This window comes from Clarias gariepinus, chromosome 2 (genome assembly GCF_024256425.1).
Source record: "Clarias gariepinus isolate MV-2021 ecotype Netherlands chromosome 2, CGAR_prim_01v2, whole genome shotgun sequence".
NCBI lineage: Eukaryota > Metazoa > Chordata > Actinopteri > Siluriformes > Clariidae > Clarias > Clarias gariepinus.
This window is the reverse complement of record NC_071101.1, coordinates 48482904-48500378: the sequence shown is the minus strand read 5'-3', so window position 1 is coordinate 48500378 and position 17475 is coordinate 48482904. Positions and strand designations below refer to the sequence as shown.

The following is a 17475-nucleotide window of genomic DNA, read 5'->3' as shown; positions in this document are numbered from 1 at the left end:
AGATTCAGCCACAAGTGCCTCCCAGTGAAAACCATTGCAGCCATAAAACGGCCGATAACACGAGCCGTCTGCTTTGTTGCACGCAAAGACAAGTCTGTGGCCGGGTGTAATTCCAATCCGCCTAATTTATTTATTTATTTATTTAATTTATTTTGAAAAGCCCCGCGAGTGCTCAAGTCTCTCAGCCGGTCAGCGTGGTAGGCCTGGAAACCGCCATGCTGTGTAATGGAGCACCAACCTGACCTGCTGCCTGAAAAGCTTTTCCCTTTCCAGTTCACACCTATTTATAACCCGAGGTTATAAAAGCCGGAATTTGGCGTGTTTGATACACACATGCTTCACAACCGGCAACATGACAAGATGTTTCCCATAGCGTTTTCACACAGCATCGAGTGTAGCCTTTGAAAGGGAACCATGCTTCTGTTGCAGTGAATCCTCCAGGACGAGGTTCAGGAACCTCTGATCTAGAGAATAGACAGAACAATGACACTAAGGATTCAGTCACTTGAATTAGTTCTGTGGGTCAGTTGCTGATCCAATCATGGTTGATAACTAGGATATTACTGATACAACTGCAGTTGCTGACATATGTTGCTAACATGTAGTGCATTAGCATGAATAGGTACATATGTTTTTGTCTAAGAGCCACTTTAAATAAAATGATAATTATCTGAGATTACATCAGGCTGTAAAAGTGTTAATTTCTAGAGTTGATTAATCTGGATCTGGAGGGTGACCACCTTTATGAGAGTGTCCTAATATGTCCTCAACACATTTTAACCCATACTAAATCTAAAATAGATATAAAAACTGTTCTCAGAGAAACTTCTTGATTATTAGCATAAATACACACAAATAACAAATTATGCTTTGGCTTAAAAAAAAAAAAAAAACTACACCTCTGGAGCACACTGGACGTTGCTCAAGTTCAGCTGAGGCTTGAGCAGCCAACCTTCGGACAGTAACCCAAAGCCTTAATCTTCTAAGCTACCCAAAGCCTACTAGATTTAGTATGGGTTAATAAGGACATAGGGCACACTCATAAAGCCAATCACATTCATTTGCGCTGAGTTTTTATGATCCTAACCTCAAGCATTTGACCCCTGTTTTAATCCTCATGCTGACATGTACTACGCAAGTGAGAAAGCTTCAAGCCTTACTGCTGCAACCCCTATGCACAGCTATTATCCTGGATCACTCCAAAGTTACACAGCTGCTTTAGGCTGCATGGAGGTAGGGTACACTCTGGACAAGGTGCCAATTCATCACATGGCACAGACACACTCACATACTACAGACAATTTGGGAAACGGCAATTATGATAAAATAATATTATAAAAATAATATTTCTTTAGCATTACGGTTTATGCTATTTTCACTGCCAAATTAAACTTTTAATATTTTTAAAAATTTTGTACATCAGAATAAATGAATCTTTAAAAAAATAATTTAGTTCATTTCGTTCATTTCATAAATGACCCCATCACTAATTTCATATTATGTTATTGATGAACATTGTGTACATCATATGCAGAAATAAATTAAACTTTTATTAAAATTTAAAATTAATTAAACATAACCAGTTTTAAGACACAAAGAAAAAGATGAAATTATATAATTAAAGAACATTGATTAACGCAGAGTCTGTTTGAAATATTTGCAGAGTTATAATTAATTTAATACACCTCCTAAACCATGGGTAAAACAGAGCATAAATAAATGGATTAATAGTGGAATTGAAATAAAACATAATTGAAACTTTCCAAAATGTTTCTAACTGCAATTCAATAACATTGACTAATAAACTGTAAATAAAATATGGAATTAAACATGCCAGAAATACAGACACCAAAATGCCGAGGACTTTAGCTGCTTTTCTTTCAGATTTCATTGAGTGTGAGGTGATTTTCTGTGTTTTAGTCCGTGTGTGATTATTAAGCTCTCTGATAGCAGTGGCATGTTTCTTAGCAATTACAAAAACCAGAGTATACAATATGATTATGACAGAAAGTGGAAATATAAAAGATAATACTAGATCAATTACAGACCAAACCTCATTGAGAAAGAGAAAACACTCTCCAGGACACAAGACGGAACTTTTGAAATTTCCATTAAAATATAGGCCAGTTATGTTATAGCCCAGCGGTAGACACCAATTAAAAACAATTACAACACGAGTGATTCTCACAGAGACAATGTTCATGTAGAGAAAGGGGTTTGAGAGAGCAAAATAGCGATCCACAGCAATCGAAGCAATAGTATAGCTTGATATTATGAGAAGACCATTAAACAGCCAGTAGATGCTACAGAAATGTCTTCCAAAAATCCAGCATGACTCAATAGTCCAGATTAACATTACAGGCATTAGAAAAATGCCAACAAGAAAATCTGACACAGCCAGCGAGAGCACAAGCATGTTAGTCGGTGTGTGAAGCTGGTTGAAGTGAAGAATAGAGATAATGATGAGCAGATTTCCACAACCTGTTAGCAGAACCACAGCAGCTGAACACACGTACAGTAAGATATAAACTGCAGGAGATACAGATCTCTCTGGACAGGAGAAGTGTACACAGCGATCAGACTGATTACTGAACTCTGTCAGGTTCATTAGTTAATTTATTTAATGTCTACAAAATTAGAAATAAAACAAACAGCTCTGGTCCTTTTATCCTTTAGAAATTAATCACGCCTCCTTAATTTACAAGACAGCATGAACGATATGATGTAATGCCTTGTTGGAACACAAACTCTAAATTTCAGCAGAATGTTTGCACAATCTCATGTGATATTGACTGGACTGATGAAAATCTTTTTAATTTCCATCAAGGTAAATAGAGAATGTTTCAAATCCATTAATATTTAACAAAATACTCTGACCCTAGATAGCAAACATTAGACAAACTCATAGCTGACATAATTTTACAATTATGATTATCACAAATGGGACCTGTTTATCGGATATTATGTGAACATGATTTAATATAGTAGCATAATCATTTTATTATGACCAGCAAAAAAAAAAAAAAGGGTTTTAGTTGCATGCTTTAACATAAATAACGTGCAAGTATAGATTTTGTCATGAAAAGAAGCGCCTAATCTAATTGTTAAATTGCTGTCAAAAGGGGCGGAGACAAATTAGATGCAAAAACAGGACACAACAAAAGATCAAAATGATACAAGATCAAGGGTTGATCTTCTATATCTGCTGTTAAAGCGTTTTCTGGTGGATTCACACAGGAAACTTGATGTCAGGTTGGAGAGGGGACTGCAACAGGGAGCTGGAAAAGGAGGCATGCAGCACACTAATCCTGTATACAGGGATAGCATTTTAAGCATTTAAAAAAAAAAAAACTCATCACTGGATTTCACACATGAACTTACTTACGTTTCGGGTAGGCATCAGTTAAGGATACAATATATTGCTAAATATATTTACTTACTCAAATCATTTAATTATTGTGTTCAAATGGTTACCATGGCTTCCATGGTTACATGTGTATAAAATTAATTAACTAGGCATGCAGAGCGCTTCTACAAAAATTTGCTAAGTATCATGACAGGATGCCACCTGTGCAATAAGTCCAGTCATGAAATGTTCTTGCTGCAAACAACAACAAATCAGCCATCAAGTGGCTGGCCATGTAAAATCACAGAGCAGGGTCAGCGATGCTAAAACACTTAGTGCACAGAGGAAGTAAATTTTCTGCAGAGTCAATAGCTACAGACCTCCAAACCTCCTGTGCCCTTTAGACTATCTCAAGAACAGTGCATGGAGAGCTTTATGGATTGGATTTTCATGGCAAAGCAGCTGCATCCAAGCTTTGGAGCACTGAGTGCAATGCAAAGCAACAAATGCAGTGTTGTAAAGCATGCTGTCACTGAACTTCAGAGCAGTGGGGATGTGTTCTCTGGAATGAGAAATCACACTTCTCCGTCTGGCAATTTAATGGACAAATCTGGGTTTAGCCATTGCCAGGAGAACGGTTCTTGTCACACTGCATTGGACCAAGTGAAGGTTGGTGAAGGGTGGGTCATGATGGGGGTTGTTCCAGTGACAGGTTAGTGCTTCAGCATATCGAGACTTTTTGGACAATTTGATGCTTCCAATATTGTGGGAAAAAATTGGTGATGGCACCTTCCTGTTTTAACATGACTGCATACCAGAGCACAAAGCAAGGATCATAAAGACAAGGATGAGGTAGTTTGGTATGGGAGTATTTGACTAGCCTAAACCTTAGATAGAACACCTTTGGAATGAATTAAATTAGAGACTGCAAACCAGGCGTTTTCCTCCAACATTAATGTCTGACCTCACAAATGCGCTTCTGGATGAATGATTACACTCCATGGAATGAAATGGAAACACACCCCTAAACCTTATGGAAAGCCTTCCTAGAAGAGTTGAAGGAGCTATAGCTGCAATGGGTGGGCCAACAGCATATTAATCCCTATTTATTAAAAAATATATATATGTATGTTATTTGGGTTCATATGCAGGTGAAGGCAGACAAACAAATACCTTTGTCAATATAGTGTACATTAAGGCTGCGTTTGACTCACGCTAAGTTTCAAGTTTCTTTAATGGAAAGTCCAAAGGCCAAAACATGAAAAGAGCAGCCAAGTTTCTTAGCGCTAGTTAAAAAAATTATTCAGAAGTCATGAAAAAGGCTCAGAACAGATTCATCAGACATGGTCAGGGCAGGCTCTCACTGCACTCCGATTTACAGCATTTAACTACCTGCTTTAATGCAACAGTATTAAAAAAACAGGCAAAAACCGACAGTTCCGGGTTTTAAAGGCATGCAGGAAGGCAGAGAAGGAATCCTATTTTCTTCTTCATCTTCGTTGTTGTTGTTGTTATTATTATTATTGTTATTATTACCTTTATATACAGATATAGTATATCTGTTTATTTCTGTTGTTATTTTGTGATTTGATTCTGATCTTTAGCAACTTGTGTGTATGCAGGAACCATCAGGAAACCTAGCTGAATAAAGCCATTCTGGACAACGTGCTACACCTGCCGGGCTTCCAGCTGTTCAGAGCGGATCATGACACAGAATCTTCAGGGAAATCGCGAGGCGGCGGGACATGCTTTTACATCAATGAACGTTGGTGTACAAATGTGACACCATTAAAGAAGATGTGCTGTCCTGATCTAGAGGCATATTTCATCAACTGCAATCCTTTCTATTCGCTGCAGGAGTTTACCTCGTTCATTCTTGTGAGTGTGTACATCCCTCCACAAGCGTGAGTGAACGCAGCATTGCAACAGCTGGCTGCTCACATTACAGACACGGAGCAACAACACCCGGACTTGGTTTTAATTATACTTGGGGATTTTAACATAGCAAACCTTAAACGTGAACTGCCTAAATACAAACAGCACATTACATGCCCCACCAGAGACAAAAATACTTTGGATCACTGCTACACCACAATAAAGGATGCATATCGCTCCGTCCCCAGAGCAGCTGTAGGACTTTCTGACCACTGCCTGGTTCATCTTCTCCCGACCTATAGGCAAAAACTTAAATCTGCTAAGCCTGTAGTAAGGACAGTAAAGAGATGGACCAGGGAAGCAGAGCAGGAATTACAGGCCTGTTTTGACTGCACTGATTGGAGTGTTTTTGAAGCTGCTGCCACCAATCTGGACGAGCTCACAGATTCTGTAACATCCTACATCAGTTTCTGTGAGGACATGTGCATCCCTACCAGGACTTTAACATATAACAATGACAAACCATGGTTTACAGCAAAAGTCAGACAGCTTTGTCAGGCCAAAGAGGATGCCCTACAGGAGTGGGGACAGGATCTTGTACAACCAGGCCAGGAACACACTAACAAGGGCGATCAGATCTTGCCCTACAGGAGTGGGGACAGGATCTTGTACAACCAGGCCAGGAACACACTAACAAGGGCGATCAGAGCGGCTAAGAGAAGCTACTCTAAAAAAACTGGAAAATCAGTTTTCTGTAAACGACCCTGCTTCAGTGTGGAAAGGACTGAAAACCATCACTAACTACAAGACGCCATCCCCCAACTCTGTAGGGAATCAACAGCTGGTTGATGACCTGAATGAGTTCTATTGCAGATTTGAAACACCCAGTCTCACACCACACCCCTGTCCTGACCCTCTTTCTACACCACCATTATCACCTCTGGCAACCACCCTCTCTTTTGAAATTTGGTGTTGGCCTATCTGAGGGACATCACAGGACCCTTACTGGACCCCCTGCAGTTTGCCTATGGAGCAAACAGGTCTGTTGATGATGCAGTCAACATTGGACTGCACTTCATCCTTCATCATCTGGACAAACCAGGGGCTTATGCAAGAGTCTTGTTTATAGACTTTTCATCAGCTTTTAATACGATCATCCCAGCACTGCTTCAGACCAAACTAAACCAACTCTCTGTTCCTAGCTCTATCTGTCACTGGATCACCAGCTTTCTGACAGACAGGCAGCAGCTAGTGAGACTGGGGGAATTCATGTCCAACAGCCACACCACCAATACTGGAGCCCCTCAGGGATGCGTTCTCTCCCCACTGCTCTTCTCCCTCTATACCAATGACTGCACCTCTATAGACCCCACTGTCAAGCTCCTGAAATTTGCAGATGACACCACAATCATCGGCCTCATTCAGGACGGTGACGAGTCTGCTTAGAGAAGTCAGGTCGAGCAGCTGGCTGTCTGGTGCAGTCTCAACAACCTGGAGCTGAACATGCTCAAAACAGTGGAGATGATTGTGGACTTCAAGAGGAACCCACCTGCACTTCCCCCACTCACTATCATGAACAGCACTGTGACAGCAGTGGAGTCATTCTGGTTCCTGGGCACGACCATCTCTCAGCACCTGAAGTGGGTCATTCACATTGACTCCATTGTTAAAAAGGCCCACCAGAGGTTGTATTTCCTTCGCCAGCTAAAGAATTTCAACCTGCCACAGGAGCTGCTCACACAGTTCTACTCAGCTGTCATTGAATCCGTCCTGTGCACTTCAATAACTGTCTGGTTTGGCTCAGCTACGAAAACAGACATCAAAAGACTACAAATGACGGTTCAGACTGCTGAAAGAATTATTGGCACTGCCCTGCCCACGCCACTAGAACTGTATACATCCAGAGTGAGGAAAAGGGCTCGAAATATCACTTTGGACTACTCCATTTGATGTCAAACTTCTTTTTTTTTGTTGTGTCGTGCTGTTTTGTCTCGTCATTTGTTTTCTGTTCTGGAAGCTCTAAACAGACTAAAACAAATTCTTGTACGTGCAAGCGTACTTGGCAATAAAACTCATTCTGATTCTGATACTGATTCTGATCATCCAATACACATAACATCACGTGTTGTAACGGATCTGGGTCACATATATAATGCACGGGTCACCAAGTACAAGGAAGAATTGTGTAAAATTACTTAGCCAAAACAATATTTTTTCCAATGCTGAAGCAAACATTATTTTTATGTTGTTTTACAATAGGTTTTTCATGATGAATGTGTGTATATGTGCTTCATATTATTTTTATAATGATGAAATAAGTTTCTTATATAGTATTTGTAATGTTTTAACAGGGACAAAGCAATGAATGATAGTGTTAACTATGCGAATGTGCTGATTCATGAATATGCCAACATATCTTATTTAAAATGTAAAAATGTGTCGACATTATCAGAAGACATGAATGAACAATATATATATACCGTATATATATATATATATATATATATATATATATATATATATATATATATATATATATATATACACACACACACACACACACACACACACACACACTCACCTAAAGAATTATTAGGAACATCTGTTCAATTTCTCATTAATGCAATTGTCTAATCAACCAATCACATGGCAGTTGCTTTAATGCATTTAGGGGTGTGGTCCTGGTCAAGACAATCTCCTGAACTCCAAACTGAATGTCAGAATGAGAAAGAAAGGTGATTTAAGCAATTTTGAGCGTGGCATGGTTGTTGGTGCCAGACGGGCCGGTCTGAGTATTTCACAATCTGCTCAGTTACTGGAATTTTCACGCACAACCGTTTCTAGGGTTTACAAAGAATGGTGTGAAAAGGGAAAAACATCCAGTATGTGGCAGTCCTGTGGGCGAAAATGCCTTGTTGATGCTAGAGGTCAGAGGAGAATGAGCCGACTGATTCAAGCTTATAGAAGAGCAACTTTGACTGAAATAACCACTCGTTACAACCGAGGTACGCAGCAAAGCATTTGTGAATCCACAACATGCACAATCTTGAGGTAGATGGGCTACAACAGCGAAGACCCCACCGGGTACCACTCATCTCCACTACGAATAGGAAAAAGAGGCTACAATTTTTCCCCTCTCTCTCCTTCCCTCTCTCTGTTGAGCTACCCATGTCGTTCCTGAGCTGCCAGTGATCCAGACTTCCTCTTCCCTCCTGACCTGTCTGACTCATCCTGGTGCCCCACTTCTGGTTGGAGATCTCGTCTCTTTAGGATGCGTCTCGGGTCTGGGGATAGTTCTCTCTACCTAGAAGACGGTTCTGGCCTCGACTGGTGTTGGCAGCTGTTTCTCTGAGGACTTGACTGTTCGATAGTTCAGGACTGGAACTTCTTACAAGTCTACCAGAGTTTTCAATAACTAACTGGACTCCATATTAACATCAATTAACATCAACTGTGTGACACACAGTATGAATGCAGATTAATTCCTGCTCTCTGTTTCACCCAAATGAGGATAGCTTCCCTGTTAAGTCTGGTTCCTCTCAAGGTTTCTTTCCACTACCATCTCAGGGAGTTTTTCCTTGCCACTGTCGCCTTCGGCTTGCTCACCAGGGACTATCTGACCATTTTGATTTATACACATTCAAATTCCATACAAACTCAAATAATTCTTTTGATTGTGTAAAGCTGCTTTGCGACAATGACAATTGTTAAAAGCGCTATACAAATAAAATTACATTGATGAGTCTCGGTTTCTGTTGAGACATTCAAGTGGTAGAGTCAGAATTTGTCATGAACAGAACGCAAACATGGATCCATCATGCCTTGTTACTACTGTGCAGGCTGGTGGTGATGCTGTAATAGTGTGGGGGATGTTTTCTTGGCACACTTTAGGCCCCTTAGTGCCAATTGGGCATCATTTAAATGCCACGGGCTACCTGAGCTTTGTTTCTGACCATGTCCATCCCTTTATGACCACCATGTACCCATCCTCTGATGGCTACTTCCAGCAGGATAATGCACCATGTCACAAAGCTTGAATCATTTCAAATTGGTTTCTTGAATATGACAATGAGTTCACTGTACTAAAATGGCCCCCACAGTCACCAGATCTCAACCCAATAGACCATCTTTGGGATGTGGTTGAACAGGAGCTTTGTGCCCTGGATGTGCATCCCATAAATCTCCATCAACTGCAAGATGCTATCCCATCAATATGGGCCCACATTTCTGAAGAATGCTTTCAGCACCTTGTTGAATCAATGCCACGTAGAATTAAGGCAGTTCTGAAGGCGAAAGGGGGTCAAACACCGTATTAGTATGGTGTTCCTAATAATCCTTTAGGTAAGTGTACCTAGCCTGGCGAAAGTGAACCAGCACATGACACAGTAATGTCTTTTTTTTTTTTTTATTCTGAAAATAAAAATTGGGGTTTCATAAAAATAAAATGATTGTCTCTGGGAATCCTCCCCTATGAGCACAATCAAAACACGTTCAGTGTTCTTCATTTAGTTTAACCCAAGAGGCTGAGCAACTGAGGCTCAGCTCCTAGTACAAATACATTCCAAATTGGAAACTAACCAAAATTGCTAGTACCAAACAGCAACCTTTTAAAGAAAAGAAAAGAAAATTCTGTTCATTGAAAACATACAAAAATAACTGTGGTGGCTCTTCCTGATAACACAACAGAAATGACACATTCCACTGTCAACAATCTTACATATCACAGTGTTTGTATAAAATGCATTTTATATCAATGAATGTATAAATCTTCCCAAAATACTGACTGTTCAGTGCATCCACTTAAGCACGGGTTATCTGTTGGCAGACTACTCACGAGTAATACTTTAAACATTTCTCGATGTATCTGTTGACATCCAACATAAACAACAATATTAGCCACTAACATCCAACAGTATTTCTGTATAACACACTCTTTAACATTGTTAACAAAAGATTTTGATGCAACAGGCACACAGCATATTTACCTGATAAAACAATTAGATGCACCCGAAACATAACGTGCTTTAATTGCTGCAGCCAATGGTCTGACTTCCCGTGTTCTTTCGTATTCACCGGTATCGCTCAGTATCCCCAAGTGTGCCAAGTGTGTGTGTGTATAAAGTAAAGTTCAAAAGTTTGGGGTCACTTTCTAACTCCATGATCGTTCCTGATTTTTATTTTTTTCTACAATGGAAAGGAATGCTGATGGCGTCCAAAAATGCATTATTCTCCTTTGAACAGTTAATGGTGAGATGCGTCTGCTACTTATGCTCTGAAGACTTTATAACGACTCTAATCTGAAGTGCTGTTAATTACTAATTTTTCAGGCTGATAAATCTAAATGAACTTCTCGTCTGTGGCAGAGGTAGGTTTCGGTCTCGCCCTCCTGGGATGGCCTTCATGAGAGCCAGTTTCATTATGGTGCTTGACAGATTTTGCAAATGCACTTGACAATACTGTTCTTGCAAGAACAACTACAGAAAGGCTGACATTTGTGTCTTAAAATAACAACTAACTGTTGTTTTTGTTGTTGTTACATAATTACCTAATTCCATATGTGTTATTTTATAATTTTGAAATCCCCAGTATTGTTGTAGAATGTAGAAAATAAATCACTTAACAAAAACAAAGAAATTTGCAGGTTACCCTAAACTTTTGGACGGTAGTGTCTATATATATTACACATACACACAGTGGAACCTTGGATGGCGAGCATTATTTGATCCGGAACACTCGTAAACCAAATTTAATTTTCCCATAAGAAATAATGGAAACTCAAATTATTCGTTCTACAGCCCAAAAATAAATACATAAAAATAATTAATACAAAATATAGAGTAAAAATCACACAAAGTAACCTGCACTTTACCAAGAAAAATCTCTAATTACACTCGTCTGAGCGCATACTAACGGAATTACTGCTGTAAAGTAAAAACTAACAAACAAATGACCCTGCACTTTACTCTTGAAAAGAATCGTGACAGGGTACAGTTTTTGTGTAAGGCAAAGAGTTTGCATCTGAATGCGTGTGGGAAGACGAGAGGAGGAGGGGGTGGGAAAGGGGCTGTAAAGGCGAGAGTGCGTGTTGGTGTGAGTAAAGGAGCACGGTGTCAAATTACACGCGTGCACACACACGACAGGCTGATACAGAGAGAGAGAGAAAAAAATGATCTCTACCCTCTAATGAGACTTTATTTTGCTTTATACGCACGCACTCACATGTGTTATAAGAAACAATACACACACGCTGTACATACATGCTTACAAACACAAAATAAAATATGTTTTACACACTTACGTGGTTAGAGTGTTATAGTAAACAGTACACACGTGCATGAATGTTGATTATACCAGTAAGATACGCGCACTAAGTCCCATCAGGGGAGACGATTACCAACAATTCCGCAGTGCAAGAGAGAGAAAAACCATTGGCCCAGTTGTGATCACGTGATGCTTGGTGTCAACAGAAAAAGCGCAAGCGTGATACATGATAATCTGTACTCGTAAACCAAGACAATGCTCGTTTTTCAAGTCAATTTTTTAAAAAACACTTTGCTCGTCTTGCGGAACACTCGCAAACCACATTACTCATAATCCAAGCTTCTAATTATGGAATATATGCATATATATAACTCAGGCTTGGGAACTTTTACTACGCATTTAAAGCTATTTATTCATTTATCTTTTATTTGCTTACTTACTAACCAGCGAATGCTTTCATAAAGGGCTCTAAAACAACGGCAATATGAATGACAATGGAATATTACAGAACGTGTGAGTTGATTCTCATGCACCAATAACTAACCATTAAAATGTTGAATTTAAATTAAAATGCCACTTATACATTTATTAATGTTTAAAATAATTTTTATAAATCATAGTGTTTACCAATGGGTTTACTGCATGAACACTGGAAAAAGGGTCTATTTTTTTGCATTGTTTTTAATCATCCAGCACTTTTAGTATTCATAGCAAAAGCAACACTACAGTGTGATTAAAGTACCCGAAATAACATAGAATTTTGGCCCAGCATGAACAACCCAACGATGTGTTTACAAAAATCCAGCATTTTTTATTGTACTATTAAGAATGAATAGAAAAAGCGCAGTCAAAGTCCAGTGTTTCTGCGGGCTGACTCGTTGCATTCAGCGAGTAGCATATATTTTTCTGTTTATTGCATTTCATGTCGGTGGTTTTATCGATAAATCTGCTCTTATCTGTGCACGCGTTTATCAGCCTTTTAATCAAAAAGCCGCACGCGCAACTCACTTTCACTTTGCTAAAGGCAGTGTTTATTGTTTAGTGTATATTTAAAGCGCATAAACACAATAAAACAATAATGTTTTAGGCTAACATATCATACATTTTTGTATTCCTTGCTGTACTTTGTCTTTTTGCACACGCATGGGTGCGTTACAATAATATTAAGTATAATAACAATAATAATAAATTCGGAGCACTACTACTACTACTACTATAATAATAATAATAATAAGAATATTAATAATAATAATACTGAATGAAGAAAGCGCAGTCAAAGAAGTAGCATCATTAAAGGAGTAAAGAAAATATATCAGTATTTACAGTTTGAGCTCGACACGTTTATGAGCTCTGTCGCTTGCTGTCAATGGGCGCCTAAGCGAGATAACACATTTTAGGCTTCAATAGACACACAATACTTCAGATTAAAACACGACTGCCTCCTACAGGTAATGAAGGGCATTTTCACAGCTTGACGCATGATCCTTTTTCTCTAAACGTGCGTTCTTAATGGCCAGGATGGTAAGTTACATTTTTAGACAACAGACCCCTTACACATCATACACAAATTTTGTCTCTAGTTCCAGTAATGAAAATATTACAATGCAGTTTATATTATAATAAACAGAATAAGAAGCAGTTTACTTCATATCTTCAAGTCGTTCATTCTTTTGTCACGAGACTCGTTAGAGGTTTACAGAGCACTATACAGAAAACAGAATTGAGCATTTTTTTCTTATCAGTCATTATCTAAGGCGTTCATTTAAATAAAAAAAAATGATGTAATGCATTGTTTTATGCATATTTTATATATGTAAATATAACTGCATATTTTTCTGCTTAAATCTGTTTCCTGTGTAATGCACTGCATAGCGTCCACATGACAAAAGAATAAATATATCGGACCAGAAGACTTGAAGGTAACTACTTATTTCTGTTTTTTATACATAACCTACAGGGGTTTTCAATGATTTGCGCATGTACGCACAATGGGAAATGAACAAATCACACTCTGATACTACTCGTTCGTCTGAGTCATGTTAATGACTTGTTCAAAAAGAATAGATTGTTCATGAATGACCCATCACTAATTTTTATATATTTCTATGTAAATAGTTCTACCCCATTGTATCATATTGCATGTTGCTAATGAACATAGTGTACATTATATTTAGAAATGAATGCAATTTGAACCTCTAACATTTAAAATTAATTAAACATCACCAGTATTTAGATAGATCATTAAAAGAAGAAGATTATATTACATAATTAAAGAACATTGATCAATGCAGAGTCTGTTTGAAATATTTGCAGAGTTATAATCAGTTTAATGCACCTCCTAAACCATGGGTAAAACAGAGCATATATAAATGGATTAATAGTGGAATTAAAATAAAGCATAATTAAAACATTCCTAAATGTTTCTAACTGTAATTCAATAACATTGACTAATAAACTGTAAATAAAATATGGAAGTAAACATATAAGAAACACAGACACTAAAATGCCGAGGACTTTAGCTGCTTTTCTCTCAGATTTCATGGAGTATGAGGTTATTTTCTGTGCATTAGGTCGAGCGTGATTATTAAGCTCTCTGATAGCAGTAACATGTTTCTTAGCAATCACAAAAACTAGACTATACAATATGATTATGACAGAAAGTGGAAATATAAAGGATAACACATTATCAATTACAGACCAAACCTCATAGAGTGAAAGAAAACACTCTCCAGGGCACAATACAAAACTTTTAAAGTTTCCATTAAAATACAGGCCTGCTGTGGTATAGGTGATTACTAAACACCAGTTAAAACCAATTACAACACAAGTGATTTTCACAGAGACAATGTTCATGTAAAGAAAGGGGTTTGAGAGTGCCAAATACCGATCCACAGCAATCTGAGCAATAGTATAGATTGATATTATGAGAAGACCACTAAACAGCCAGTAGATGCTGCAGAAATATCTCCCAAAAATCCAGCATGACTCAATAGTCCAGATTAACATTACCGGCATTAGAAAAATGCCAACAAGAAAATCTGACACAGCCAGAGACAGCATGAGCATGTTAGTAGGTGTGTGAAGCTGGTTGAAGTGAAGAATAGAGATAATAATGAGCAGATTTCCACACACTGTTAGCAGGACCACAGCAGCTGAACACACGTACAGTAAGATATAAACAGCCGGAGATACAGATCTCTCTGCACAGGAAAAATGCTCACAATCAGACTGATTAAAATCTGTCAGGTTCATGAGTTTATTTCTTTAATGTCTACCAAATTAGAAAAGCAGTTCTAGTGCTTTTATCCTTTCGAAATTAATCACGCCTCCTCAATTTAAGTGACAGCATGAAAGATATGATGTAATGCCTTGTTAGAACACAAACTTTCAACTAAATATCAGCAGATCTTATGTGATCTTGACTGGACTGATGAGACATCTTTCAATTTCCAACAAGGTAAATGGAGAATGTTTCAAGGCCATCAATATAAAACAAAATACCCTAGGTATTAGACAAACTCACAGTTGATGTCATTTAACAATTATGATTATTACAAATAGGACCCGTTCATTGAATATTATGTGAACATGATTTAATATACACTCTAAAAAATGATTCTGTGGCCTTGTAAATTTCACAGTTATAAAAAAGTTATGTTACCTTAATAAAATCTCTAAAAGTCACATGATTGTTTGAGTTAGACAAATCAAAATAAATGCCTAAAAAAACAATTATTCATTTTGTCTTAAATTTACACTATAATTTAAGTTTACTTCACTAGTAAAAATCAGTATTTGACTAACTGAATTATATTTTTAACATGCACTTAATATTTTTTGATACATTTCAATCAAAATATCTGGTAATGGAGTAATTGTACTGATTAGTTTCAAGAACTACAATTATAAATTATTCCAACTCAATATTCTTTATTTTTAACAACAAAAACTTAAATAATTGAGTAAATTGCCCTGTGCAAGTGCTCATGGGAAGTCTGGTGTAACATCAGAGACAAGAAGGCTGTGAGGATGTGAGAATGGACATGAAGCACCTGGAACATTCTGGAACATTCCTTATAAATCCTGGTGAGTAAACAGCTAACACAAGTTACTGTAATAATGACTCTGTCTGCCTGCACACACAACTTTATAGGGTGTGAGTTACTGTTCTGAATCCTGTCACAGCCGAGCTCCAGAGCTAACGATAGCTAGCAACAGGCCAGTCCTGGGGTTCAGTGTGATTTAGCTTGTTTGTTCCAACCACCAAACTGCTCAGCTAAAGCGCGTTTAATACAGACACTTAAACTCTGGTATTAAAGGAGAGATTTAACACCGAGTAGCAGCGCGTGCATGTCCGGTTTTTTTCCGGGTTTCTCGGTGTAAACGGCGGCGGTTGTGCCGCGATATTTGAATTTCTCCCGCCAAATGCGGTGATTTTGCGCAGCCTACCGCCACTGTAGTGAGGATATAAAACTAACATGTTCAAATACAGTAATTACCGTGTGTGTACCGGTCCACCTCACACACTGAACCGCGAGTCTGCTCGGTCATTCCGACACTTTAAGAAAGAAACTCAGAACAAATCCGGTTTAAACAGCAGAAATGAGGTGCAGTGTCCGGGTTCTGGTACTGTTTTATCCGTTACTGTATATGAGTATTTTTAACATGATTAAACACTGAGCAAGCAGCAGCAGAAGTTATAAAATAAATGTGCTAAGTACTGTACTAGTAACTAAAGCTATGAAATATAAAGATTTAGTGAAAATACAACATTTCTCTCAGAATTAGAATTGGGAGATAGTAATATGAAATTAAAATACTAAAGTGAAACATTATGTATGTTCTGATATGTAAGTAAAATAACCTAAAACTGATTGATTTTGTGTGTTTGTGTGAAACATGTTATATATTTTCTATATCTCTTTCACAGCACCAACACCACTAATGAAGAGAAGTTGAATGGAGATAAAACAGGAGGTAAATGTCAACTTTTTTAAATGTTACAGAAGTATTAAATGTGTAACCATTGAATCAAAGATAGAAATAGACTATTAGTCCAAAAAGTATGTATTTGAACGAAAGTACTATTTTACCAGTCTGGTAGACTTTATATTAACAGTCACACTTGTACTAACTTGTACACTATTGTTCTTTTTTAGGTGCCAGTTTATGGGATGGCGGTGTAAGCTCTGCACATTTGTCGCATCATCAAAAGGAATTTCGATCATTACCGAGTGAAGCATGGTACTGTTGGTCATGGATATTTAGTGTCCTGTGTTCATTTAGACTGTCATTGCTTTTTTAAGACCTGAGAAGGTCTGCACACACATTTGTATGGATCCCACAGTTTGCAGGAAACTGAAGTGTGAAGGTGTGCAATCTTACAGATGTAAAATGTGACTCATTAGATTCTAATACAAAAGTCTACTTTCCACATGTTAACTGTATAATACTTGTGGCAGAAGTATTGTTTGTGAAACTGTTTACTAATAAGATAAATCCAGCTCTCTGTTTATGATCTTGTTACATGTCATTTGCAAAGTAAACCAGGTTGAGTTTAGACTTCATGTCTTGTCAAATTTGGCAAATAAATGTTTAATTAAAATGAAAATGTGTGTATTGTTTCTTTCATTCAGTTAAAATATTTAGTAAATGTAGCACATTTGTTTATTAAATAATAGTATAATTTTCAGTATCTTCTACCTTCCATTTCAATTATATCTACTCAATTATTTTACTCATTTTTCACTTTTCATTAACTTCTAATTTTCATTACATTTACTCAATTTTGTACATCATTGTACTAAATATAGTTATTCAGGTCTACTTAATTTTTTTACTGACTTGTACTCAATTCATGAAGTATATTTTACATGATTTTTATATTTTTTTATATTTACTCAATATTTTTAAGTGTAAAAATGTTTTACCAAAAAAATTGAGTACAGCACAGTTTTATTTTTTAGAGTGTAGTAGCACAATTGGTTTATTAT

At 37.5% G+C, this 17475-nt stretch overlaps 2 protein-coding genes and 1 long non-coding RNA gene across 3 annotated transcripts; 1 reads left to right on the top strand and 2 right to left on the bottom strand.

Moving 5' to 3' along the window:
- Window positions 1-1618: 1618 nt before the first annotated feature.
- On the bottom strand, window positions 1619-2608 carry LOC128509066 (trace amine-associated receptor 13c-like). Its single transcript, XM_053480640.1, has one exon. It carries the CDS (start codon window positions 2606-2608, stop codon window positions 1619-1621), a length of 990 nt encoding a protein of 329 aa, XP_053336615.1.
- Window positions 2609-13750: 11142 nt separating this feature from the next.
- On the bottom strand, window positions 13751-14734 carry LOC128509158 (trace amine-associated receptor 13c-like). The gene has a single exon (XM_053480760.1). It carries the CDS (start codon window positions 14732-14734, stop codon window positions 13751-13753), a length of 984 nt encoding a protein of 327 aa, XP_053336735.1.
- Window positions 14735-15211: 477 nt separating this feature from the next.
- LOC128509165 (uncharacterized) lies at window positions 15212-17207 on the top strand. The gene is made up of 3 exons (XR_008356007.1): window positions 15212-15568; window positions 16413-16459; window positions 16642-17207. It is a non-coding gene; the product is annotated as an uncharacterized LOC128509165 (long non-coding RNA).
- Window positions 17208-17475: the final 268 nt, after the last annotated feature.

What these genes read in the sequence shown, in the direction of transcription:
- LOC128509158 (XM_053480760.1), bottom strand. Translation starts at nt 14,734, where the DNA reads ATGAACCTGACAGATTTTAATCAGTCTGATTGTGAGCATTTTTCCTGT.
- LOC128509066 (XM_053480640.1), bottom strand. Translation starts at nt 2,608, where the DNA reads ATGAACCTGACAGAGTTCAGTAATCAGTCTGATCGCTGTGTACACTTC.